This window comes from Actinia tenebrosa, unplaced genomic scaffold (assembly GCF_029948245.1).
Source record: "Actinia tenebrosa isolate PJP-AT-01 unplaced genomic scaffold, QUT_ActTen_1.0 PGA_scaffold7__59_contigs__length_16204524, whole genome shotgun sequence".
In the NCBI taxonomy this organism is placed as follows: Eukaryota; Metazoa; Cnidaria; class Anthozoa; order Actiniaria; family Actiniidae; genus Actinia; species Actinia tenebrosa.
The window spans coordinates 10128600-10156323 of record NW_028292584.1 but is presented as its reverse complement, the minus strand read 5'-3'; the positions used below and the strand labels follow the sequence as shown (position 1 = coordinate 10156323).

The following is a 27724-nucleotide window of genomic DNA, read 5'->3' as shown; positions in this document are numbered from 1 at the left end:
GCTTTGTAATATTTCCCTAGTTTTAATTTTTTCAATGTCTTCCTTAAGCTTTGCGGGGTTGGCTCTTCTAAGTGGTCTATAATTCTTTCCATTACTTCGTCGTCTAAATATACCGGCCGATGACCTTGAATGTGACTCATCCAGTCTCGGAAGTATTTTATTCTCTTATATGGCGTCTTCTTACGACCTCCGTTGGAATAATATTGCTCTTTGGTAGCACAAGGCACGGCATTACGAATATTCTTACCGCACTCGTAACACTGTGCTGACGTGTCGTCTTCTATTTGCATTTTCTTACCACAACAAATATACTTATTTGGTTTAGTAGGTACAAACTTGGGTTTCAAGCACTTTACACAGAAATCATAAACAAACTCTTTACATTCTTCGCACTCCATATATAGACTAACATATTTGCGCTGTTGCCCCCAATCACACTTGGAGTGGGGATTGTCCGTAGGTGGATTTTTGACACGGGTCTTGCCCGTGTTGAGATTGCGCTGGAACCCCCATTCCCTATACTACTTTGCCGGAAAAGGGAAAACATTACTCTCAAGGCTAGGTAAAGTGGTCTATTTTTTTGGTTTCCAATAATAGCCCCAGTTATTACCTCCTACTTGTATATTATATTCTATATTCAATTGTCGTTAGCAGCACTTGTAGTAATGTGTTGATAGTATATTGCCACTTACCGCCCGTTATTTTTATACATCTAGCCATCTGCTAGTTACCTAGGGTACCTATAATCATATTTCGTACTAATAGCTCATATTACATACCTTTTAGCTCTTTTGATTTAGAGGACGTGTTCTTGTATAGCTTTAGGGTTGTTCTGGATATCAAACGGAGCCTATTTTAAACTAGTTTCCTCCGGCCTTGATGCCGTATGTGGGTATAGAGTAGCCTGTAGGTTCTCTCCTTCGAGTGTTTTTCCCCGGAATTCCCCGGTTTTCCCCGGTTTTCTCCGGCAAAAATCGAATTCTTAATTCCAATTGAAAATTTTCATCGGAAGAAGGAAGAGTCACTCGTGGCAAAGCTAATTTATCCAATTTATTTATTAATTTTTGATTTTAGCTACCAGCTAGTTCAGTTTTCAAATATCCGTGAGACAAACACCAAACTTTCAAATGTTAATTCATGGTTTAATTCAATCCACTTAACATGATATAAATAAATACTCCGAGACGTGCTTACACAAAGAAAGCGTTTTTACCAGGCCTCTCTTTGCCTTCTAGAGGAAAATGCTGTGATAAAAGCAACAATCAAGTTTTATGAATCCTTAATTTTGATAGTTCTAGCTATTACGAAAATATATCTTTCTCTTTACGTGATAGCTTGAGGGCAGGTTGTACATTTATGATAGTTGCTCTATCGATATTATAAAGCAATCTCACTGACGTCATTTCGAATGCACGCGCGTCAATAGTTCGCGCGCTTTTTACGCTGAATACCAACTCACAGTTTTATAGCTTAGCAGTGGCTTTTTCTTTCTAGTAAATGTCATATAAATTGTTGGAGTCTTAAAAGCCATCAATAAATAACAAGGTAGTTCTATATTAATAGATGAGTCAGTCGTTTTGCTGAGTCTATATTTATCGTCAAAAATATTCGCTTTTTTTTATAAATGAAAAACTAATTATCAAAAAATGCCAACGTTATTAATACAAGCTTTTCGTCTTTCCTTGTGACGGTTCGGTTCTGTGAATAATAATCAGAATAAAACATCATTACGTCATTTTACAATTTCACCAATGCACGAGATTTACTTGATGTGCTGACGTATGAGTCAGTAGTCGAAGAGCACAGCGGTATTTCATCGCAAGTCTTGCTCCTTGCTTACCTTGAGGAGTATTGATAATGTATGGTTTGTATGGCTTCATTTGAATCACGGGAGGCTGAGGCCCCGTGCGACGCTTTGACCGCCGAAGAGAGGACTTGAAAACCTTTCGAACCTACAATAAAAATATGAAGTGAATTAAAAGGAAAACTGATAGTTACCAGTACCTTTGCGACCTACAAATAGTGAATAGACTAAATCCAGTTTGGCGTAATTTTTCAGTCGCATTTCAGACACCTTGGAAATAGTATTTTTTATGGGTTTTATCCTTTTTGATGTATCTTCTTATGAGCAACCGTTATACAAAGAATTGGTACTCTAGGGAATGACACTTGGTCTGAAACGGGAAAACATTTCTTACGCCCTTGCAAGTAGAATTGCCCATTATGAAGAGCGCTAGTGATATAGGGAGGTGGTTCGCTCTATTTAGTTATAAATAGAAACTTGTCACTTGCATAACTATTGAGCAAACTGTCTTTTTATTTCTTCGTTCTATTTTGTCATCTTGACCTTCCCTTTCAATTGTCTGTACAGTAATATTAAGTTTCTAAACTTTTAAAACAAAACACAGCCAATAGAGACCTAGCACCATCACGTGATACCAGCCATGACAAGAGACAGGAGAATCTGGTGTAATCTGTTATACACGACTAAGAATTCATCTTCCAGGGGCGTAGCGTGTCGAAGGGGGAGGCCCAAATTAAATAAACCGCCATTTTGTTTGAGCCCCCGAAACGTCGAACCAAAAACGAAAAAAAAGTTTTAGTTTTAGTCTTACTAAAGGAAAAAACTAGAAAGCCGCCATTTTGGTTTCCCAGGGGAAAACACTCTAATTGTTATGCCTTCTGACATGGCTGCCATAAAAGCTTACCTGTCGATCTAAAAGACAATGAAATATGAAGATAAAAACTCCTTGCAGCGAATTACAAATAGTAAATAAGTATTTGAAAACCGTCAGGTTGGTATGGAAGGTAAGCATGCCAAATAACCACGTGACTCCTAGCAAGGGCATAGTGGCCGCGATGGCCCGGGTACCAGTCGCGACCTGTTTTCTCAGTGAATTGTTTCGTATTTTCTGCAAGTTTTTCAGACGAGCAATGATTTTCATCAACACCATCAGATTTGCCTGTTTATGAAACAAGTCCAACCTCACAGTTAGTGGCATAGTGAAAAACGAGAAGGAGCGGTGTGTTTTTAATGACAACTGGAGCAGCTCCCAGAGTGCTGCTTTTATAAAATAAACAAAACGTTTGAGCTAAGCATATTTTCTTTCCTTAAATATAAACATGTTTTTTTCATAGAGTTTCGACCAATCACAGATGGCGCGCGTAGTTTTATTCGAATTCTTTTATAAATATTTATGAAGCTTAGATAATTGTGAAGCGTATCCCTAAGGGCTTTATTATTGCATACATCACAATTGACAAATTTATTTTATTAAAATTAAACAAAAACAAGCCGCTATGTAGAAAACGAATGATGAAATTGAAAAAGGGTCAATAGCTGGAATCTTACCCCGATTACCACAAGAGCAGGAGCAACAAACGCCCAGGTCACACCATTCTTGACAGATAGCCAGCAGACATAAGGAGAGTCGCCATAACCTTTCAATTCAGTTGCCCATAGCGAGATGAGGACGATCAGCAGTGGGAACCCTGTGGTAAACCATAAAATGAAGATATGATGGATGGATGGATGGATGGATGGATGGATGGATGGATGGATGGATGGATGGATGGATGGATGGATGGATGGATGGATGGAAGGAAGGATGGATAGATGGAAAGATTGATGGATGGAAGGATGGATGGATGGATGAGTAAGTGGTTAAAAAATTATATCGATTTATGAATGCACTTTCTCACTTTCTCTTACCCCATCCTATTAAATACAAATGTTTCTTGCTGTAACGTGTAGCACCAGTCATATCCACTTTTATCAGCACCATGTGCAGCAAGATCCCCTCACAAAACATCCAAGCAAAGGCCGTTAATAAGAAGTAGTGTAGAAGAACAGCCATCGCTTTGCACATCACCTAAGTAAACATCAATCACCTGTCAACATCAATCATCAGCGCTCACGAACTTTGATTTTTATTTTCATAAAGCTTTGTTTAGTAACACTTAGCTTCATGGTGAGTAAATTGCGAATAACATAGAAGCATGCTAATCAATGTCCAAACATTTGTTGGTATGTGATTTGAAACAATCTATTGATCCTGCCAAGAATCACCTTACGCATTAGATGTGAGAGCTATTTCAATTTACATGGAACGAAAGCCACAGGTTCGTAAATAAGCCACTGGATATCAATAAGTCGTCAGTATAAAGCAAGAAATGTTACACACAAAGTTGAGATAGATATTACCTTATTTTGTCTCGCCGGGTGCTCAACTAGCACCAAGAAGCACACGATCCCAATGGACGCGCAGATGTTCACCAACACTTCAATTCTTGGCGACTTGAGCCTTCTCCAGTTCGGGAGTATAACAGCCATGGTTAAAGCGATGGAGAACAGAGATATAGCACATCCGATAGTCGAGATGAATTCCAAGATGAATCTGTCATTACTTGATAGCTAGAAAATAACACGACACTAAAATGACCGTTAGGCCAGTCATATATGTGACTGATGTCAGTGGGAAATCTCATAATGATGATAGTGAATAAATGAACTGTGTGGCATGGGTGGCATAGTGGTTGACTGCTAAAGGTAAAATTCTGTCGCAGAAAGAATTCACGAGAATTCATTGGAAAAAAGTCATGTCACGTCAAGGGAGTTGTTGTCTCTTGTCGCTTATATATTGTGTCCCGACGTTTAAACATATATTAATGCAGTACAGGGTTATTAAATGTATTGACTGTACGAGTGCATATGGTTGTATTAGAGCGATTTTACTTGGCGCCCGTGAAACAAAATTGTATAATTGGTTGCTAAGAGATAAAGTAAAAACAAACAAACAAACAAACAAACAAACAAACAAACAAACAAAAACAAAAACAAAAAACAACAACAACAACAACAAACAAACAAACAATGGAATTAGTGTCTACGACTGTGTATTACGTTGACTATTCTTTCACGGGCCAAGTAAAATATCTCTATCAAGAAATATGCATATGAGATTTTATAATAGAACCTAGGTAAGGATAGTTAAGGCTAGTTTGAGCAGACGTTTGTGGGGAGGGAAAGGAACGAGCCGACACTAAAAACGTCTGCACAGCAGGCTAGGGTAAGGAGCAATGTTTAGCAAGTAGCATTTTGAGCATAGCCATAAACAAATCTATGAACCCTTAGCACAGATTAGTTACCGGTATCTGATGAGGATCCATGAACGTGGCAAATAAAGTAAGATGACTACAGACACATGTTGTCTTCTCAGAGTCTGATTCACCAGGGACCAGCTGACAACCATAGTCTGACCATGCGCCATAACTACTTTCAGGGTTCCAGGACACACAGATGCGAGACGATGAATCGTTTAACTAAAGAAGACAAAATAAAGTCGGTTATTTCTATAATCCCTGCCGGAGCGCAGGGTGCCTATAGGTCATGACAGGTTAATTACCAGAATGCTTCGCGAATTTTCTTTCTTTCTTTTCAAGTTTTATTGAATAAATAACGAACGTACGAAAAACTGAAGTGGTGTTAAATATGTTATTGATTTAGGTAATTAGGACCAATTAGCTCAAACAAAAAGCTCGTAAGGGATTCCTGTAGTTGAAGTATATGACACTAATGATGAGGTAACCACAGAATTAGAAAACCCCACAGAAAATTAAAGTAAAATCTAAAAGAACTTAACATAATTGATGAATATGTATTAGTAATAGATCTAGTTACCTCTGGGAACGATCTTTTATTCTTCAAAATGATTTTGACACCGGATGTCTTGATTTCCTTCCTCGGGGTAACGGTACTTGATATTGTAGTAGTGCTAACGTTCACTGCATTCATTCTCTTTCTGTTGAGATCTGTATAATTAAGCGGCAGCTGTAAAATGTCTCCCAGCGTCAGATAGATGATGTTAACTACTATGCTTTGCTCGCTAGTGTCGAAGATCTCGGCAGGTAGTGATATGGAAGACTCATTGTAAGTAAAGTTGACGCCATCTAAAGGAAACTATAAAGAAGAAGAAGAAGAAGAAGAAGAAGAAATATTTTAAATTCAAAGATTCTACTTATTTATTTGTCTCACAATTGTGGTAGTTGGGAGGACCGCGTCGTTTCGACTGCTACTGCTAGTCTTCGTCAGGCGATGGTGTAGACTGGAAGGAGGTCTTCTTATATATACCGTCAATATGGCGCCCTTGAGGATCGCGCCGGGGCTGTGATTGGCTGCGGGTGGTGGGCGTGAACGGAGTTCTATCGAATGTTTGGTATCCGCGATTCAGGAATCTCAATTCCGCTATCCCTATTGATGTTGTTGGGATGGAGTCTAATATGGATGGCTTGTTTGACTCTGCGTGTGTACACCAGTGGTTGTTTTAGTCGATGCACTCGACGTTCAAGATTAAGAAATATTTTCAAGGTTTGAAGACGCGTTGCTAAGAGTGAGTTCCCCCCCACCTACCTCAGTGTTGGGTTCGATCTTCTTTGCTTCTATTGCTAGATTTCTACCGATTATAATAGTGGTATTCGTGAGCGATGTGTTTGCTATGATGCGTCCAAAGATGTCCATAGCCCTCACCAATGTTTTTGGAATATGTGCATTCTTGCCCTGCAAAAAAAAAAAAAAAAAAAAAAAAAAAAGATGGCACCAGTTTTCATTGAACTCATCATATGGAAACTCATGAATAAAAACGATATCAAGCTAATCTCTATATACACACGATTGTAAAAAGTGGGTTCAGTACTGGACTCATATTATAACCGATTTGAAGGTGATAGAAAATGGAAAATGGTCCCTGATTATATTAAGGAGCTCGGCGGAGTATTCTAATATTAATGTAACGTGTCTGAGTGGTAAACTAGACTTGTCCCTATCAACTGGTTTGTACTATCATCATGGCAAATGGTTCCCAGAACGCATGACTGTTTTATAATAAACGGCAACAGAGACCATCCCAGCTCATCCCAGAGGTGCACTTTTCAAAGCCTACTCCTGTTTTATTGTCTATTGTCTCCTGTCTCAGAGGCAAACTAAAATGTTTTGTATCAAGTGATAGCTTGTTCTATCGTCATGCCAAAAGTCTGGTTCCCACATTGCAAGAAACTGGTACATACAGTTAAATTCTTAACACGCTCTTTGAAACGCGACCAAGCTAATAAAGTATACCTCTCGTAATTGCTGCCAAGATTTAGAGTTTCTTGGTTCAAGCAAGTTGCTAGTCGTGCTAACAATCTTTTCACCGTTTTTCTTGTCCATAAAGTTTTTATGTTTGCCCATAGCAGCGATGACATCGATAGCATAGACAGCCGTTATGAGGTCTTGGCTCTTCATCTCTTTCCTGGATTGTTTATGAAGGTTATCAATAAGAACGTTGGTTGTATTCCTGCAGGAACTATCGAGGTTCTTCATCTTCATGCATCTTTTTATTTCATCGATCTTGGAATTCAATTGCTAAATGTTTAATAGGGCACGCGCTGACGTGTTAGACTTTGACACAGGGAGCCGGCGGTCTTTACGACAACAACAACAACGACAACAACAACAACAACAATAATAGCAACAACAACAACAAAAACAAAAAAAAGACACATACTTTAGTTCCGAGATGCTTCACTAATGCTTTCAGAAAGTGCATGCCTTATGAAGGTATTTTTTCGACGTTTGTGTTGCGTTTGATTGTTACGAATGAAACAATTGGTTGTTCATTTTTTTTTACCTTGGTGATGATGTATTCACTCGTGTTGTATTGACAGTCTGAAGAATCCGTTTCTCCCCAAACAGGTCTTGTTTTCTTATAGTTGGAATTGGAATTTATTGCACAGTATCTTGTAACATTTCCTATAGCGTTGAAAAAAAAAAAAAAAAAAAAAAAAAAAAAAGGAAAAGAAAAGAAAACCAATATCTAGTAGCACAGGGATGAATAGCGAAATAAATGGATCAATATTTGCAAAAAATTGGTTAGGGATTTTTCTCAGGCTGCGTTTACACGGTACCGGACGAATTTTAACCGGTCACATATTTAACCTGTACATAACGTTTACACGGAACCGTTTCTTAAATCAGCATAAAGAAAACGTTCTGTTTACACAGAACCGGATCCAAATTTGTACGGCTAGGCGTACGAAACATTGTTCGGATAGCAGAGTACCTTACGAATGGAACCCCTAAACGTACAACTTTTTCACCGGTTGGAAATTCATCCGGTACCTTGTTAACACAGCCTAAGATATCTGATCATAAGCCAACGTACCTGTTGCCCCCTCTGGGCAAGGCAGGATAGCCCTTACACCACCAGGAGTTCGTGGCCAATGCACAACTTGCATTTGTGGTGGACACGTGTCTGTGTCTGAGGAGAGATAAATAGCTGCATGTGATTGTAATCAAAGCTAAATATCCATTTCAAAAATAATAATCTCTTATTAAATTTATTAATTAAATTTAAATTGATTAAATTTTACTTCTTTTATATAAAACTGTTTAAACATGTATTTTTTGTATTTTTACATGAAATAACGTACGAAAAAAAAGAAAAAAAAAGAAAAACAACAACAACAACAACAACAACAAAAACCAAAAAAAAAAAACAAACAAAAACCAAAAAAAAAAAACAAACAAAAACAAACAACAAAAAAAAACCAAAAAAAAAACAAAAACAAAAAACAAAAACAAAAAAAACCCAAACAAACAAAAAAACAAAAAACAAAAACAAAACAACAACAACAACAAAAATAAAACCCCATTGTAAATACTGTGAATAACACATTTTCGTTCACTGTTAAAAATGTAAGCAGTGATTGGTAGGTTAAGATGATCACGTGATTTTGCTGTACCTTGCGGCATCATACGAGCTTACAATAAAGTATACGTATTGAACATTCTTCGTTTATAGAGCTTGTTACGTATTTTCGATACAACTTCACACAAAAACCGTCATACCAAAGCAAAAAAAGTTATCAATTATTTAACCTCCACCTGAAACCTTTAAAAATGTGACAGCAAATCTTGTCATGAAGAAAAAAGAAAAATCTTTATAAAACTGCTTTTCGTTTTGGACACAGAAAGCGTTTTTCCATATGATTTACTTCACACTTAAAAGCTCTATTGTACAGTCAGCGCTTGAGTGTAAGACAAAACACTGATCAGGGTCTCTAGCCCCTTTCCCGAATTTACTTGGATGACCACGAAACTATGGTTTGAAGACGAGACTTGACTTGATTCTTCTATTCATCAACTTCATCTTCGCGGACTTGAAACTTTTGTTTCATGATCAGTCAAGTGTATTCGGGAAAGGTCTATAGACCAAATTCAAAACTCGCACCGATGTGAGGCTTAAGTTGCGAACAAAGGAATCTGGCGTGATTCGTGACTTTTGAATCACGCCAAATTACTTTGAGTCACGCCAGGTCCCTTTGTTCACATCTTAAGCCTCACATCGGTGCGAGTTTTGAATTTGGTCTATTAATGCTATTATTTTATTAAAGATCATGAAACCGACCTTTACAGGGTCTTTTCATGCACGCCTTGGTTTCGGTTTTGTTTTTACAACTGCTGCCTTTACACGTAAAAGATCTTTGCACTGTTCCCGTGTCACAGGTTTTTGAACACGGGCTCCAAGAACTCCAATTACCTAGAAATGAAAACAGAGATGAGATATTGTCTTGCGTTTTCATTGGTTGAGAGAAGCCGCTGTCAATTTCTTTAATTAATGTCTTGCTTTTGATTGGACAGGACAGAAACGATTCAAATATAAATGTTATATGAGACTCCTTGTTCCTATGAGCAGGGACTGGGTCCAAGTTGGAAAAACCAATTCATTAAACGTTACAGAAAACAACACCCCATCACAAGAAAGAGCAACATACGATAAGCTTGTTGAACAAGTTTCAGGATATTTGGCCTAATAGGAAAAAGGTTTAAGTAAAGGTAAATTGAGAACTATTGATTTTTCTTTTAGCATTGTGCAAGCCTGGTTTAACCTTTTTCACACTGAAACACTGTCTTTTTTACAGTGCAAATCGAAAATCCAAGGGTACCTAGAAATATTCCAGGAATGTTCTACTGTTCTTTGGCCAATCAAAATTGACTTTCTAACCACAACATAACGGAAAGATAACAATAACGCTTCTGATTGGTTAAGAAACACTCTTGAAATCTTTCTAGGTGCCCACGGCTTTTCGATTAGCACCGTAAGGGGGCAGGCAAATTACGATCACCACGTGGTTAGACAGGGTAATAGACCATTTTCGAGTTCCAAATTACCGCTGTGTTCCTTGATTACAGACTCTTTTACTCAGGCTTAGCCTCGCATCAGTGTCTAAATATTCACAAATACCAACGGTAAAGTAAAGAATGCACAACTCCAACAATACAAACACTTTGAAATTCGACGGACCTTGACTGAGACACGTAAATACTCTACGCAAAATCGAGGCTAAGCCTGAGTAAATGAGTCTGTAATCAAGAAATACAGCGGTAAATTGGAACTCGAAAAGGGTCTTGATTAGCTAGTTATATAGAGCGTTTTCACTAGCTTGACATCACAGCGGCCAAAACAAAACATTTTCTATCCGCGGGGAATTGGCACACCAATATGTCTGCCTTGTTAAGTGAGTGAAAGCTCTCTACACTAGTACAGTAGTGATAGCTGTCCAAAATAAATGTGAATAATTAATTTTTGTTCTTTTTTATATAGATTTTATCTAAATAATGAATGTTGGCTTACCATCAACGTCGGCAAGGTCCACTGGTTCTACTATCAGTGATAGGAAGACAAGAAAGCATATCAAGGTCGTTGACATTCTGGAGACTTTTTGAGTGCTCCCTCTTCTTTCCTTTAGTAACTGAAAACAATCGAGAGAAGATACTCGTTACTCAGTAATTAAAACTGAATATAGCAAAATAGTCGTACACTCAGATCTGCAACTTTCATTAAAAGAAAAGGCCGGATTTCCGAGACGATAATCACTGCTCGAGCGGTGATTATGAGGTTTTCCCTGGTTTTCTATTCACATTTTGTGGCTAGATAAGGTCACTACTTTGGTCCTAAGTTTTAGTTTTTCTTCATAAGAGATACCACTACCATTGCAGCGGTGAATTAACAAAGTACACTTGCGTTTTCCTTGCGAGCATTGCGTTTTCAACTGGAATTGATCGATCACTTTGCCGTTATCAGCGGCATCTCAATAAAACACTGACGGTTTTTTATGGATTTAAAAATTTCAAGGATTTCCTTATATTCCTTATAAGTCTCTGAGCTGAAGTGAGGCTGATGTTTCAGTGCGTTCAACTCAATTCACTGAAATTTAAACCGAAATTTATTAAAGCAATTATTCATATCAGTAGTTTAATGGCGACAACAATATGTTGGTTGTTAGAACTGAATCAGTCAATCAGAAACTCTTATTTGTTGATGTTTTTGTTGATCATGTGAGCTAGAATCAGCTGCATATCCCTTTACTAAATCATTAAACCGTAAAATGAATCCCTCACTTGCGATTAAAAACTATTCACGGCTTATTTAACGAACGTCTAGTGTTTGTTCTGCAGTAATAATAATAATAATAATAATAATAATAATAATAATAATAATAATAATAATAATAATAAAATTGCGATTAGCGAGAAAATATGCGCATGCGCCAAATTTGGCGCGCTCTTTATAACTCCAAGTGCTTTATGGCTCGTGCATATTAAGTTTTTATTAAGACTTTCCTTTCTAATCTTTAGTTTTTATTGGATGTCTTTTCGTGCATTTTTCCTGCTCTAAAGCCTAAAAACTTTGTTTCATTTTTTTTTCATTGTTAGCTTAGTGTTTCGTTTTTAATCGAGATCTAATTCTTTTGCTCGATACGACACTATCGATAAAGAGATAGATGCCTCAGTTTTGGTATTTTCTAGGGCTTCAAAGAATGAAGAAAACTTCGATATCTAGCGATGAAATATCTAAATTTAACCATCCTCTTGATTGATTTTTAATCTAATATTCTCAGAGATATATTTTTGATTAGAAATACACGAAGAAGTTTGAATTTTAATCGCATACCATGAATATATTTATCCAAATTTTGAAAATTAGAATGATAAGTTGGAAAAACTTACGAAAGGATCTCTCTAAATTATCTTCAAAGTTGGAGATCCCCTAGCTCGAGCTGTTTTTGAACCACGTAGAAGCTGTTTGCTGACCAATTATCATATTGTTGTCGCTAATGACTTTCTCACGAAGCCCACCACCAAATTTTAAACGAAATATTATAAGAGCAGATTATCAGTTTTGTTGATTAAAACCAAAAGAGTACTTTTCATGTTTACTGTGATTAATGTGCGCATGAATAAAGTACAATGAAGCTGAATTACCTATTCCTAATCAATGACCAAGTAGCTATAAGGCTGCGTTCATAATGTATGGCAGAGGGGGAGGATGGGGGGGCAGGTGAAATTGAGAGGGGATCGGGAAAATTTTGGTAGGAAAAAGGCGGAATGGGCAAATTTTTATCAGAAAAATGGGGGGATGCACAATTTTTGGAAGAAACTACAAAGCCTTGCCTAGGGGGTACGTATTGCATGACTTTGGGGGGGGGGGGGGGGGGGGGGGGTGTGTGTTGAGAATTATCACTGCACATTTCAAATTTCAAACAAGACAAACAAAGCAACAATAACAGCAAAACAAAACAAACAAAAACAAACAAAGGACCACAACTACAACAAAAAACAACGAAACAAAAATTGAACAGCACTGACAGCAACAACAAAACCGTGTAAACACACATACAACTACAGACAAACAACTGCTATCGTGGTTCACCTATGATGAAAGAGAACAATGAATGTCGAATGATGTCGATAATTAACATATCGAGACCATAAATCATCAAGTTCACAATTCATGTCGAGACTCTTTAGAAAATCACCGACTAGAATGGCTTTTTTTCGAGTATCATAACAAACAGAAAGAATATCATCTGAACCACAAAGAAGCTCTTTCTCTGAAATGACCAATTTTTGAATTACTTTGCTGTGTTGATAGAATCACGAAATGGAGAAAAAATTTAGTTTCAAAGAAGCGTGTGACAACAAAAAAATACCCAATGAACGTTTAACAGGTATGTTCAAACCAAGTGTTGTGGTTAACACACTCTACAGACTATAGATTGTTTGTTAAATGACAGGATTACTATGGTCCCCTTAATTAATGGTTCTCTAATCGATTAAACATTATACAAACTGAGTGTATACCATTCAGATTTCAGTTCTTGCCAGGCTAATTTAACATAAGTGGGATAAAAAATCTGCTCTTATCTCGCGGATATCCTATTATTCAACGGTAAGTCAAACAAAATATAAGGTTATTATTCTATTTATCATTTTATATAACATCAACAAGAACGCTGCATTAAGAATTCTTTATTCTATTGTTTTGATCATCAAGGAAATTGCCATGTTTTTAGGCCTTTCTATGGGCGAATGAAAATGTGTCATGCCGAAATAAACCCGTTGATAAAGCCCGGGGATAAAGCCTAATAGATAAACCTTTTCCGTCAACCATGAAATACTATTTCAGGTACTTTTATCCAAGGTTGGGAATTAAGATTGGGAAAGTCGAACGTTAGAATTGTATACTCTTATTTCTATTTAAGTTCTCGTATAAGGTGAAGTTTAAACATTCAGCTTTTTGGACGAGATAACAATAGATACACTAGCCATCTCTTTTGTTATTTTGTCAATTATCACGTGATTAGCAGTCTCCTTTGGAAACATCTTGTCCTCATTTTTTATACTATGGCACAAACACAGCTGCCACATGAACAAATATATATAAGCAATTATATCACAATTATATCACAAGTGAGCGCAGCGAACGAGTGAGAGATTTTCAACACGAGAAGATAAATTTCGTATCTCCAAGCGCCCATGTAATATTCTGTTTATTAAATAATTATCAATGAAAGTATGTTTTGGCTTTTTCAGGCAATTCTTTCCGTGTATTTTTGAATAGCCATCGCAATGGTGTTATCTTCACACGTGAAAATAACATGTTATTTTCACCTGTGAAGATATCAATTTTTCGAAATAGAGAAAAATTGATATTTCATTGGTAATTATATAATAAATTTCTTTATTTAACACTAATAGAGATTTAATTAAGCATCTCGTTTACGCCGTTCAGTTCAGACTTTCAGTGAAATACAATTAAAATCATATCTACTTAGTAGAGAAATAAATAATAAATAAATTTAGGGAAAAGATGAAAACGTCGTCATGTCTGCCGATTGCAGGAAGGGGGACAACATTTTTAAAAATATAATCTTTATTTTTACTAAAAGAGGGTAACTTAATCTCTATGTTATCTAACTCAGTTATGGACCTCGAAAACGAAAAGTAAAAACTAGAAAACTTGAAAAGATATAAACTAAGCAACTCATACCATGCAACCATTCCTGTCCGGTGGTAAAAAGACCCTGCAAGTCTATCGGAGCATCACCCTTGGTAATTTTGTACGTAAGAACTGATTTTTGTCGCTGCCTTCTGGTTTCAAGGTCAGACCAGTTCAAGTCTTGTAAGATTTGGGATGATCTGACCTCATAACCAGCTCTGACGATAATTCGTGCGGAGAGAAAGAGAAAAAAAAGAGAAGTGATATTTCAAAAACGAGTGCTAGTGTTTCATTAGGGTTTCCAAACACGGGAAAACATTTTAAAGCACGATAGTCTAGAAGCTAAGTCTGAAAAGAGGCTTATTTTTCAAGTTGGCTGCACCCCATGGGTGGCCAAGGTTTCTTGGTATCATTTTAAAGCTTGAAGCCTGTAGATTACGAATCTGCTTGTCGCCACTTGAAAAAAGTGTCCAAACAGCTTGGCGACCTGGCCTAAAGTACATACTTTCTATTTCACAATATTTTCGTTATTCTTCATTTTCTTGACGTTTTTCACGTTTCACACACAAATTTTCGGTAAAAACTGCTTTGATGTGTTTATTATATGCTAAGCTAATGCACACATATGAAAAAACGAGGAAATTTTCAGGAAATGTGGAATTATTAGTATTTTTGGGCCATTAATCACGATTTTAGATTCATTGAGTGGCAAAAGTTTTTTTTGAATAATTTTAAACGTCGCTAAACATGCATTTTTCTTATGAAGACCTTAGTTTGACCTTATCTGATTAGTTTTCAGAGAGAAATGACAAATATTTTTAATATTAGCTATAGAAAAGACAATTTCCGTACTATTCGTCAAACCGGAAGTTGATAGCTAAACTACTTCCGGTTTACGTTTTTCAAGATTTCTTAAATAAAATCGGAAAATAACTCATTGCAGACTCTGGTAGTCTTTTATTTAAAACAAATTAACACTCTTATAGATGTTTACTACTTGTGTGTACTCTTTTCAAGTAGTAAATAGGTAAGAATCAATTCAATTAGAGAAAAATAAAAGTTTTGTTTCAACGATGATTGATTTTAAATCATCTTAATTGACAAACGTTAGTCGTCATCATCATCATCTTGGCCGCTGTTGTCTTCTTCATCATCCTCATCAGGATTTTCCCATGCATTGTGGGGATTCTCACATTGATCAGCACACATGCATGCATCTGTGCACGATATGCCATTTCTCTGACAAGTACAGTGGCCAGTTGAACATTTTCCAGTGCATCCACACATTATCGAATCAAGAAGTGCTGCTGGTGCAGGAGGGAGTGACATCCACTTTAATGCGAGGCTTTCTTCTTGAATGATCCATCCGTGGTTCTCAGGTGATGGGACATTGGGATTTGCAACTAATGCCTGTCGCCAAACAGCAGCTTGGTAGTTTGCCCGCATCGTATGGTGCTTCAACGCATCTTGACAAGGTGGTAGACAATGTGACTGTGATTGTTTGCTTGCAAACATTTGGTAACGACAACTATTAACTCTGCAAAGTTCTGGGTAACCATACATGTGACAAACAAATCTTTCACAGTGAGAAAAAAGAGCATCATCGGTTTCAAACGATCTCCCAAGCATTGACATGGTTTGACAGTCTGCTTCATTGATTCTGCATTGCTTAAGTGGCGCCTTCTTTCCTTTGCCTGAGAAAGAGCTAACGGAGTCACAGCCAGTAAATGCGTGTAAACCAGGTAGAGCATTGCAAAGCAAAGGGCCAGCTTCTTCTGATATGGCAGAGACATCGAGATATACCACTCTGGTCTTCTCTTTTTTCATAAGTAGAAGGCGTGCAGGGATTTGGTTACTGAAATGACAAGCAAGGATTGCCACATCTGTATCTTGCGACTTGATTATGACGGTGTTTTCTCCACTGTCTGCAGCATGCTTGGCATGTAGAAGCAGCTTCGTGTCAGCTTCTTCGTGGTTGCTGCATAATGTTGGGATTTCCTCACACAAAACTTTATCATCAGCTACAGAAAGGCGGAAGCACTTCAGCTCAACAGCAAAGAATAGGTGGCGGTTGCCAATCAAACGCTTGTACCTGTCTTGAGACCATTACTTCAAGATGAATTGCACCAATTCGATTTTGTTCTCGCCGCTGCTCAGATATTTTCTCCATTGCTTTGGACATTTCTGACCACTTCCTGAGATCTTAATTTTAACCACGCCTTCATTTGCTCGCTTTTCTCTTTCGGGGTTTTTTATAGAGACTTCGGGATATCTGTCCGTTACAAAATCTACTCGTCTTGCTAGACTTGTATGAGGGACAGCAAGATGGAACACTTTAAGAGCAAGCTCTTCAAATGTGTCAGGAATGGGTTTCAGAGACTGAAGAATAGCCATCCCGTCAATAATCATTGCCGAGGTCGGTGGGACGTCTTCAACTGGCTGAATGTCCTTAATCAGAATTTCAAGCAGCTTTGACTTGCCAGTTTTGGCAAGTGAGCCATCAGCGGAAGCAAGGGACCAGGGCAGAGGACCAATAGAGTATTGAAAAACATCAGAAAGATCCATGGATCTTCTCTGGGCGATTACCAGAAGCCGAGCAAAAAGATCTCTGTCTGCTTTGATCATGGTGTCCTTGCCAGCGATCTTTACTTTAGATAACTTTGACGAAGAAAAGTTGGCAAGCTTCAACTTCTTTAGTGGACTATGGAAAGGTACTTCATTAGTCTGCAACCTCGTCCTAAAGAAGGATTCCATGGCTTCTTCGCCTTGTTGATGTGCAGTTAGCAGGTCATTCTCAATCTGTGTAGTCGCTGTTGATCCAGATGCCAGGTGATACAGCTCTACTTCATCTGTTGGTTCGAATGGGTTCACCCAGTTGTTGATGGTCGCCAGTACTTTCTGAACGTCTTTCTCGTCGGCTGTCATTCTGCTCTTACCCATCTCCTTCTTTGCAGCATCTCCATCAGTTTGTTGTAGTCCTGCCATCTCTCGGCAAGCTTGGGTGATGGCTGCGCGTTCGTGGGATGTAAGGAGCCATCGTTGTACAGCACCCTTATTGACACTGAATCCTATGATGCCGCCCTTGGTCTTTGTGTCTCGATTGACAGTCTGTTCGATCGTCTGGTCCACAGGTACTTGACTGAATGGGCTTCCACTGCTTCTTTGGACGACAAACTCGCCATCTTGAAACGCGCTCAGAACCGCTGGATGATTTTCTTCTAATGACTGCATATCCAGGAGGTAAACGGATAGATATCGAGAATAGTTGACCCGGTCATATGCAAACATCCACGGTATCATATCACGGATGCAGGTGAGATACAATTTCCAATCACCCTCTCTTATTGAGCGGATAAAGCGTAAGAGAAGACTGACCATTTCGATGTATGAAAACCAGTATTTGGCCATTTTGGTAGTAGCTGGTGATTTGTTGAAATCTTTAAACTTTGCGTGGAGCTTCTCAAGGTCCGTTGTCTCGTACAGCCTACGATATAATACAATGTAATACAATAAATGCTATTATTAAAACATGGGTTGTGGAACTACTAAATTTGTTTTTTCACCTCTGGATCGTGGAGCTTGATAATTCTCTTTGGACGCTCATCGTAGCTGTGGTCACAGTTTGCTTGAATGACTTTACTTCTTGGTCATCTTTCATAGTGTCAACAAACGATTGCCAATTCAGACGCAACAAAGCTTCCATAACAATCTGAAAACAAGAATTGTAACGAGTGAATATACAAAGAGAGAACAAGCAGCCAGAAAAAACTAAGCACCTACCTTATGTGTTCGCAGTGCCCTATTATAATGTTTTCCTTGGAGAACTCCATTCACAGAGCCACTGCCTACCAATCTAGACTCGATCAGCAGATCCTGCAGGCCACTCTCTCCAAATCGCTTTCCCAATACAGCGAGGAACGTGCAAATGATATGAAAACTTCCCATGCGTAACACAACGCTCCGGAACTCTTCTTTCTGCTTCCATATAACTTCTAAAGCTTTCGCATATATGGCTTGGTCTACAACGACGACAGTATCGTGAAGTCCAAGTTGTGCCGCCATTTCGACGGATTTCTTGAGTAAGGTATATACTGTTGATAGATCTGTGGGCGATGCATCAATGAGCTGACAGTAGCCAACTACACTCTTCGGTGGGATTTCGTTCATGCGTGCCACTGCATTAAATCCACGCCATGCTGGAACTGAAGGCTGTAAACGATCTTCGTGGTTATTCAGAACACGGGATAGAAACCAAGCAAAATCCTTCATGGTAGCACTGTGATGGCCATCAGTGTTTCCTTTTAGATCAATATCTAGTGTGTATTGCTCCGGTCCACTACGTCTTCCAGCATTGTACTCTTGGACCTAAAAAGGCATAGCAATTTACATAACTGCAGATACGAATGATGTCCAATACTAACCATGATTTGTATTTGATAGTTTATTGAATAAAATCTTACCTGGTTGGAAACAGCTTGAAATGTACGTTTGCGCGGACCTCGTGCCTCTCGTACTCTTGCAGGAGGTGGGTCACAACCAGCCACCTGTCGCTGTATGATGATTCCATTTGTACAATGTGTTGTACCTTGACCTGACAGTGTTTCTTCTAAAATGTCGATATTGTCCCAGCAGAAAGTACTAAACACGTTGGGCTGGATGATCTTGGGTAGTATTACACCATTTACTTCTGTGTTCAGTTGCTCTTCAGCTAGTCGTGTTTCAATTTGGAGCACTTGATCATAGGATATCGCATGACCAAAGCGGTTGAGCAATGTTATCACCTCTTTACTTCCCGTTAGGTTTTTGACAGTGAGAGATAAGGCAACATGCTTAGGTGTTTTCTGCCTTCCTTTAGAAACAGCATAAAGAAGATCCTGGCCAAAAGACTGGACTAATCGCTGAACAGAATTGTGCTTCAGTTCAACTTCATCTATATCACATTGTGGTTGGCAATTGTCATCAGTTAGAATCCAGGTCAGGAAGTTGCACACAGAATCTGGCAACGATATGCGATTACCGCTTACGTCAATGGCATATGGTGGCCATGGCATGGTTGCATCGTGGCCCAAAAGGCTGGCTCGAATATTCTTTGCAGCATAATACATATAATTATCATCCGTTATACCATCTCTTTTAACATTCATATCTTGTTCGTTATCAACATCAACAGCAGACTCCACAATCTGACCTTTTGGTACGTCGTTACAATATACAAGTTCACTCTTAGAACGATATCGAGGGTGCCAGAAACTCACTCTACCAGGAAACGCTTTTTGAATTCTTGCTTTAAGCTTTTCTGATCGATAGAAGCTGTTAGTTATTCCCTGCAGCTGGAGTTTTCCAATATACCTTTCCCTAAGTTCACTCATACGTAAAACTTCAAACTGTTCAAAGAGTTTAGGTTCAATGACATCAGATTTCAATTGCTTGAAAGCTGCATCGTACTGACATTCAAATTCTCCTTCCTGGTCAGTTTCTTTGACATCCGATTGCTTGAGGTTGGTATAGCCACGATAACATGACTTATGATAGCATAATTCTATAGCGACAGCATCTTGATCAGTTAACGCTACAACGATTCTTTGGTCAGATCGGACCTTTGCTGCTCGAAGAAGCGTTTCTCCAGCTTGTTGAGTCTCACAATTTGTCAACTTTTCTTTTCTTCGTCGGTCTTTTGCATCCGTCTTTTCTTTCTGACATATCCAACAACTCTTAATGTCAGTAGATTGCAGAGAAGATCGTGTTTGAGGTATGTCTTCTTTGGTTTTTATGGTCTTTATCAAGGGAATATCCTTTTCAAGTTTCCTTCGTTTAGAGGTTACTCGTTCAAGGTGATTTTTGGACGTATAGCTCTTGTAACAGAGTCGATGGTAGCCTCCAAATGGACCTGTCTTCCATTTCCCCTCCATAGATTTTGAAATTTCATCTTTTCGGATGTCACAGGCATTTTCAAAAGTTTTCCAACTGAGAGAAGTGAAGTCAGTTAGAGGACCTTGCGACTTGAACCCCGCTTTATGGCAAAGGCAACTGGTCACTGAATCTGAAGAGCTAGTAGCAAGAGAAAATGCCATGTGACGAAGCTTTCCTGATTAGATGTTCCAGTATTGTTTAAAACCAACCTTAAACAGAAAGATTTAGTTATAGTGTGTTTTGTGATTTCTTGATCATCAACTCAATTTATTGAACACTTTTCACTAATTTTAAATAATTCTATACAAATATACTTTCAATAAGAAAATGGGAGAAAAAATATCAGCACACCTGAGAATACCTATTACTAATTAACTTGAAGTCGCTCTATATTATAACATAAACCTTGTGTTAGTGTTAAATGAAACGTTGATGAAATAAATGAGTTCCTATACTAGAGTTTATATACTTACAGGACTTGCAGATATCTCAACAAGTGTTTACATCTTTGATTTGAAAAAAATCTGTTCCTAAATGATGTTCCAATAGTAGTTTTCTTCAAAGCCGACCTTAGAAGAAAGCTATTATTAGTGTTCTGTGATTCCTTGATTCTTGAAACAAGCCTCAGTACACCTGCATGAGAATACTTACCAATTATTAGCCCTTCATTTACGATAATTAAACGGAGATTTTTCACTCAAGTCGTTCTGCTCATACGAAGATTAATATACCAAGATTATGCGAAGAGTTTCACTGAAAGTCAAGTTTTGAAATCACTTTATATAAGATAGACCTTGTGTTAGTGTTAAATAACTCACTGATAAACTGTATGAGCTACTAAAGTATATATACTTACAGGATTTGAAGAGATCTCAACACGTGAAGTACGCCATATTGGATTAGGAACTACTGGACTGCAGGCTCATTTAGACACAGGAAGACCAATCAAAACAACATCTGCAGCACTTGAGATTTTATTTTTCATTTGTTTCTTTAATTTTGCATTATTTTAAAGATATATATAATGATTTACATTGATTTCAAGCATAAATTTATAAATCTCAGCTCCTCTTTATACACAGACATTTAGTACTTCTCCTTCCATAAATATGTTCTATTCTTACCTATTTACTACTTGAAAAGAGTACACACAAGTAGTAAACATCTATAAGAGTGTTAATTTGTTTTAAATAAAAGACTACCAGAGTCTGCGATGAGTTATTTTCCGATTTTATTTAAGAAATCTTGAAAAACGTAAACCGGAAGTAGTTTAGCTATCAACTTCCGGTTTGACGAATAGTACGGAAATTGTCTTTTCTATAGCTAATATTTAAAATATTTGTCATTTCTCTCTGAAAACTAATCAGATAAGGTCAAACTAAGGTCTTCATAAAACAAATGCATGTTTAGCGACGTTTAAAATTATTTAAAAAAAACTTTTGCCACTCAATGAATCTAAAATCGTGATTAATGGCCCAAAAATACTAATAATTCCACATTTCCTGAAAATTTCCTCGTTTTTTCATATGTGTGCATTAGCTTAGCATATAATAAACACATCAAAGCATTTTTTACCGAAAATTTGTGTGTGAAACGTGAAAAACGTCAAGAAAATGAAGAATAACGAAAATATTGTGAAATAGAAAGTATGTACTTTAGGCCAGGTCGCCAAGCTGTTTGGACACTTTTTTCAAGTGGCGACAAGCAGATTCGTAATCTACAGGCTTCAAGCTTTAAAATGATACCAAGAAACCTTGGCCACCCATGGGGTGCAGCCAACTTGAAAAATTCTGGGTTTAGCTTCTAGACTACGAGGCCGCGTAGGCCGAGTGCTTTTATTGTTTTTGAGTGTTTGGAAACCCTAATAAAACACGAAGCCCACGAGTTTTTGGAATTACTGCTCTAATGAATTAATAATTTATTATGCAGGAAAAGAAGTTTCTTTATTTTTATTTTTTTTACTTAATATACCTAGGGCAGCTGTATGGGAAAAAACTTAATAAAATATAGATCTAACCCAACTTTGTCAGCAAATTCCTCGTTGGTATAGTTGGTGAATCACTAGGCTATCACGCAAAGGGTCGCATGTTCGAGACATGTTAAGTAGAAGTAGTCTATAGAAGTACAAGAATTATAAGTAATGGAGGGGAGAGAGGTAAAAAAATAAAGCAAATGGGTGGGAAGTAATTGAGAAATTCTTCTTGCCCTTTTGAGACACCCACGACAAATATGTAGATTTAGAAATATTTCAGCACTAGGCTAGTGATGAAAATATTTCAAACACTAGTGATGACAATGGTTTTTCATTAGGTTTCACAAGCTATCCACGTATATTCAAAAGAGAGAGAGAGAGAGAGAGAGAGAGAGAGAGAGAGAGAGAGCCAAATTACGAGAATTTGTTTAATGTTTCTTTCTTTTGTCCAGACTAGTCAAAATATTCCCTAAAATGTTTTTTTCTTGATATTGAAATATTTAATTAGTCAGTTTTACTGTCCTCTTAGCCTAGATAATTATTAATTTCAATTCTTTTTTACCTGTAGTTCCAAAATCATTCGCCAAAATCAACTTATGTTTTTCGTTTACTACATTTATCATGGTAAAGTACCACTTGGGTTTACGGTCATATTGATTCACTTTTAATCGCATTCTTCAAGCAGACGTTATTAATTTTTTATTCTCTGTTTTTATTTATAGTGAGGGCATTCGAACTGTGAACACTTCGAGTTTGAACTAAACAGTAGAAAGTTCAAGAAATAATAACCTAAAGAAAAAAAAAAAAAAGAGGAAGAAAAATCCGTTCGAATGTTCTCACTGTCAATAATGTAAGAAATGGGAGCGAAAAGAAAATAGAGTACTATAAAGACAAGAAAGCCGACCTATATATCTAGCGGATTAATATACAATATATGCCGTGTGCTCTGCGAGTCATGTAAAGGTGGCAAGAAGTTTTGAAGAGGGATTAGTTTTATCAATAACGCGCTTTCTCGGTTTATGTGGCCAATCTGGATCAAGCATGAGTACTAATGGCCAACAGGCGTCTCTGCTTTCTAAGAGGAAGCTAGAACATAACATATTTGCTGGCAATACTACTGCCGTAGTCTATTTGTGATATTTCTCGGTTTAGAGACGAATTCATGTATGTATTCCCCGCTATTATAGTTTACTATCAATTAACCCATCCGTTCCCATCGCCATAACTCTAATCGACTTACCTGCGGCACGGTGAAAGTAGATCAGTTCTTATTAGACGTACCGTGCAACGACTTAAGTCAAGAGGACTTGTTGAATTGACTTCGATTCGATATTTTAGAACTTTGTTTCTTGATGATAATTTAATATCTATCTTATTCTCTAGGCCTTGCATCTTCTCATCCTCAATGATGGGCCAATCAGAATTCGGTTCATTTTGCTTGCTATTTATTTTAAAGCTTGTATCTCACAGACAGACCGGCTGTGTCAATATACCATGTATGGTGTAGCGTACTATAGGCTGATAAACTAATTTAACCCAGGACGTATACCTCCGAAGAAACTTGATGGCGACTTTGCCAAATGGTTAGCCAGTTCAGTTCTCGCTGTTACTAGGAATCTGTTCTGTTCGTTCGCTGTACGGTACACCAACGCCTATTTTAAGTAACCTATCGCTATAATTAAGGATCGACTTCAGTTATTTCAACATCGATCATAGCCAAGGGCTATCCATTAAAGAAGGAGATTAGGACTTGAAAGGACGGACGACCAAAAGGGCCGCAGTTTGTGTGATTGTAGTTTTAGTTTGTTTTGAACTGTATGAGACATTTTTAACAAAACATGGTGGAAATCCTCTTTAATCTGCATAATGCAATCTTTATTTAGGCGATACGAAAAAAGAAAGGAATAAAGAAACGGAAAAAGGAAAAGAAAAACAGAGAGATTAAGAGAGAAAGAATAGATAATAGAAAAACACTAGGAAAAAATGGACAGATACTTTTCATAATCACGGCTTTAGGGTCCGAATTCTATTGCATTCAAATACAAAAGTCAATAAAAACTCATCTCTCAGTGATATATTGATTTGGGAAGCACGGTCGACGTAGCGGTGTGAGAGCTCGCCTCTCATCAATGCGAGTTCGAGTCCCAACGGGTTCGGTGTTGTATACAGTCAATTCAAAAAACGTTGTCGTCGACCAACTCAAGCCTACGCGACTGGACCGAAAGGAACTCTGGGTAGTAATCATTGAAGCCGAGTTGACTCCATAATTTTATCTGACTAGTTATGCCTGGTTTACAGCACGAACCTTCGTAGGCGTGCGGGAAGAGTTGAAGGAGACGTTTTTTTAATGCCTTCATATTTTCGAAATTGTGAACTGAATCATAACTACTTTATTTTTCTTTCCCTAAACCCAAAGACATGCATTTGATGGATCGTTTCTCGCTATTATTATCTTTACTACTAGCGGGAACAATTAATTCAGAACGAATATTTAACCGCTTCAGTGAATTTTACCCATGTTTCTTTCGGTCCAGTCGCGTAGGCTTGAGCCGGTCGACGACAACGTTTTTTGAATTGACTGTATGGGTAGAGTTGTTTGTTGGTTCTCTCCTGTGCTTCGAGGGTTTTCCGGGTTCTCCTGTTTTCCTCCCTCCGCAAAAATCAACTCCTAAATTCCAATTCGATCACGGAATGAGGGCCACAGGTTTGTTAACCACTGGCTATTAAGTGCTACTATCGTGAAAAAAGCCTTTTTTTAAGTGCATTTGAAGGCATATTCAAAGAATTTGACCAAATAATAATAATAATAATAATAATAAAAAAAACAAAAAAAAAACAAAAAAAAAACCAAAAACAAAAACAAAATAAAACAAAACAAAACAAAAACAAAAACAAAAACAACAACAACAACAACAACAAAAAAAAAAACAACAAACAAACAAACAAACAAAAAAAAAAAAAAACAAAGAAAAGAAAACTAAACAAAACAACAACAACAAACAAAAACACGAAGGAAAAAAGTATGGCGTTCTAGGAATTTGGTGACAAAAAGCAACAACTATCACTATATTTATCTTTAACCATGAGGAAGCATCGTATTGACCTTAGCTAGTTTATTAAAAAACATACTGGACTTAAAATGCTATTTCCGTCTTATTCCGTCTTAATTTCTTAATAAATGTCTGGTTGCTAGGCTATATGTTGTATCTAAACAAATTTTTTATCAGATATATACATATATTGGAGCCAGTGGTCAACATCGAATCAAGAAAACGTTAGTGGCATGATTGATGTAGTGTGCGCACAAGATGTATTTATTTACCGATGAATGATCTTGCGCGCATTTACATGCAACATTAAGCAAAATACTCTAATAAATGGTTGACATCGACTAATATCTAGGATATATAGTGGAACCATAAATACACAAGTCAACTGTTTTCAGTATCATTATATCGAATGATCGTCATTTCACTACCCAGCCGACAGATCGTGCGCACTTGATGTTGTCATCAAGCTATATGCCGCTGGCCATGTTGGCGCATTCCATCCTTAAACTATCTGTCTTATAAGCCGTTCATATGATACCCCGTTTAAATTGATATACTTTTTGTAATATATAATCCTTAGATAGAAAGCTACAGTAACAAGCTTAGAAAGGCTACCCCAAGTTAGTACGCCAAATGCAGCCACTACAATGTGTTGTTGAATATTGCATACCAAGGCCGTATTGCATTATGGGAGAGAAAGATCAGCAAAAGGTCACAAAACAAATTGTCCCAAACTTTGTTTCCAGGTTTCTCAGGCATATTTTTTGTGTGATGGCATTAGTTACATGAATGAAATACATTTTTGTTACATTTCAACATGCATTAAAATCTTCACCAACCTTTTTCAAAATAGCTGTATGTATTCATAACTTCTCTATATCTAATGCAGGGGAAATTCATTATCTTTGGATCTATGTTGGTTGTTCTAGCTTAGGACCTGGCACGGCTATTGATAAAACGTAACGCGAATTTTGTTAAATACACGCAACGCACTTCATCATTAATCCTAACAATTCGATAAATTTGCAATTTTAAAATTCACATGCTCCCGAGCAAAGTTATAACTGCTCACACATAGAAGAAAGTCTGTTAAAAGCGACAGGTATCAATGCTCAAAAATTTTCATTACATAAAAGTAAATCGATACAAAAGAGAGTTAATCGATAAGCGAAAAAAATTGACGAGGAAGAGAAAATTTTCATTATTTGTTCAAAAAGCCTTGCTTCGGATGATTTCTCAAAAAATTGAAATTGAATTTTTCTTACTCGTGTTAATTAAAAAAAACCCGAATTCTGTGTTTGTTTTCATTTTTTTTGCCCCATGGATTATGGAATTGGTTTCAGTAAAGAATTGAGAACAAAAGGATCGGATGACGACAATAAGAAACTTCTTTCTTAAAGATAAAACATTAAGATAAAAAAAAAATAGTAGGTGAAGAATAATTAAAGTTTACTTACTTTGGCAATGATTGGCAACGTCAGGCGGAAAAGCTCTATCAAGTCTCAATAATTTGGGATCTTTGAGCAAACACTAGGGATCACAGCCAATAGCACTCGTTGTTCTTTTGCAAATGTGTCGTATGATCTTCTTCTTCAAAGTCATTATCAACGACAGTGGTTCATCTTCCACAAAAATATACTGCTTTGCCGTTCAATGGACAGCTGTGGTCCAGCTCTGTTGGATGAGTACTAGTGGACATCTGACAAGAGTGATATGGAGCTTTGAAAGGCAGGATGATTTGTTTAGTCTAGATCGAAACAGAAAAAAAATCTATTGAAGAGGGAATATACTCGATAATCTTAAAGACATCTGAAACCCAGGTAAGTGTTTTGTACTTGAATCCCATTCGGTTTGATTATCAAAAGAAAGAAAAAAATGATTTCTAAATTCTTCGACAAATTAAGAGGCGATTTCTTCAAACAAAAACGTTTTATATATTTATAAGGATTTTCAATATTTTACTTTAAAAGCTCGAATTCGTCACTGATGAATTCCGTACTCCAAAATCAAAGCAACTTTAAAAGCACTTCTAATAACACATTAAATAAAGTTTCAGCTTTGTTTTATGATAAAAAGCACTTACATGGACTCATAGTCTTTTATTTCCCAACTAGTTTACATCCACTAAGTCTTCTGTGGTTTTATTCACCTGCCTGCAATCAAAAGGCTATCGCTATTAGACAGTAAGCGCACCCCACCAACAGCGGAAAAAACAGTATCAATTAGTGCCAAACGTCTTAAGATAAACTAATTGAAATCAACTTTTTAATCTAAAATTAATTTTTGCTGACGTTTTTCAGCAGTGCTAGTACCGTTGTAGGCCAATATCACTATGGATACGGCAAGACCATCAACTATAATTGGCTTCAATAACGCGTTTTTGTCATCTGCTTTATCGAAAAAGCAAAATAAAATTTTTAATGGCTGACAATGCTTTTGTGCTGCACTTGACGACTGATATATATATTGATACT

The 27724-nt window shown here is 37.2% G+C and overlaps 3 protein-coding genes across 3 annotated transcripts in view; 2 read left to right on the top strand and 1 right to left on the bottom strand.

Annotated features, from left to right (window-relative positions):
* Positions 1–1121: 1121 nt before the first annotated feature.
* On the bottom strand, positions 1122–23725 carry LOC116301192 (adhesion G protein-coupled receptor D1). The gene is made up of 15 exons (XM_089040362.1): positions 23441–23725; positions 10671–10788; positions 9444–9575; positions 8199–8294; positions 7665–7786; positions 7115–7384; positions 6410–6556; positions 5681–5959; positions 5149–5322; positions 4205–4414; positions 3713–3872; positions 3353–3492; positions 2709–2963; positions 1841–1952; positions 1122–1698 (listed from the first exon to the last, which is right to left on the bottom strand). Exons 2-15 carry the CDS (start codon positions 10744–10746, stop codon positions 1640–1642), a joined length of 2232 nt encoding a protein of 743 aa, XP_088896488.1. The 5' UTR covers positions 10747–10788; positions 23441–23725; the 3' UTR covers positions 1122–1639.
* The window catches only part of LOC116301199 (EGF domain-specific O-linked N-acetylglucosamine transferase), a 27496-nt gene continuing 12972 nt past the window's right edge, over positions 13201–27724 (top strand). The window contains exon 1 of the mRNA XM_031710220.2: positions 13201–13268. The gene's annotated coding sequence lies outside the window, so the exon portion shown is untranslated. The remainder of the gene's footprint in view (positions 13269–27724) is intronic.
* The window catches only part of LOC116301204 (melanocortin receptor 5-like), a 1975-nt gene continuing 1204 nt past the window's right edge, over positions 26954–27724 (top strand). The window contains exon 1 of the mRNA XM_031710229.2: positions 26954–27070. The gene's annotated coding sequence lies outside the window, so the exon portion shown is untranslated. The remainder of the gene's footprint in view (positions 27071–27724) is intronic.

What these genes read in the sequence shown, in the direction of transcription:
- LOC116301192 (XM_089040362.1), bottom strand. Translation starts at nt 10,746, where the DNA reads ATGTCAACGACCTTGATATGCTTTCTTGTCTTCCTATCACTGATAGTA. An exon ending in AGATCGAACCCAACACTGAG is followed by an intron (nt 5,960 to 6,409) that starts GTAGGTGGGGGG and finishes TCTTCTTTATAG; the next exon opens with TTTCCTTTAGATGGCGTCAA. An exon ending in TGGATCCTCATCAGATACCG is followed by an intron (nt 4,415 to 5,148) that starts GTAACTAATCTG and finishes GTTATTTTCTAG; the next exon opens with CTATCAAGTAATGACAGATT.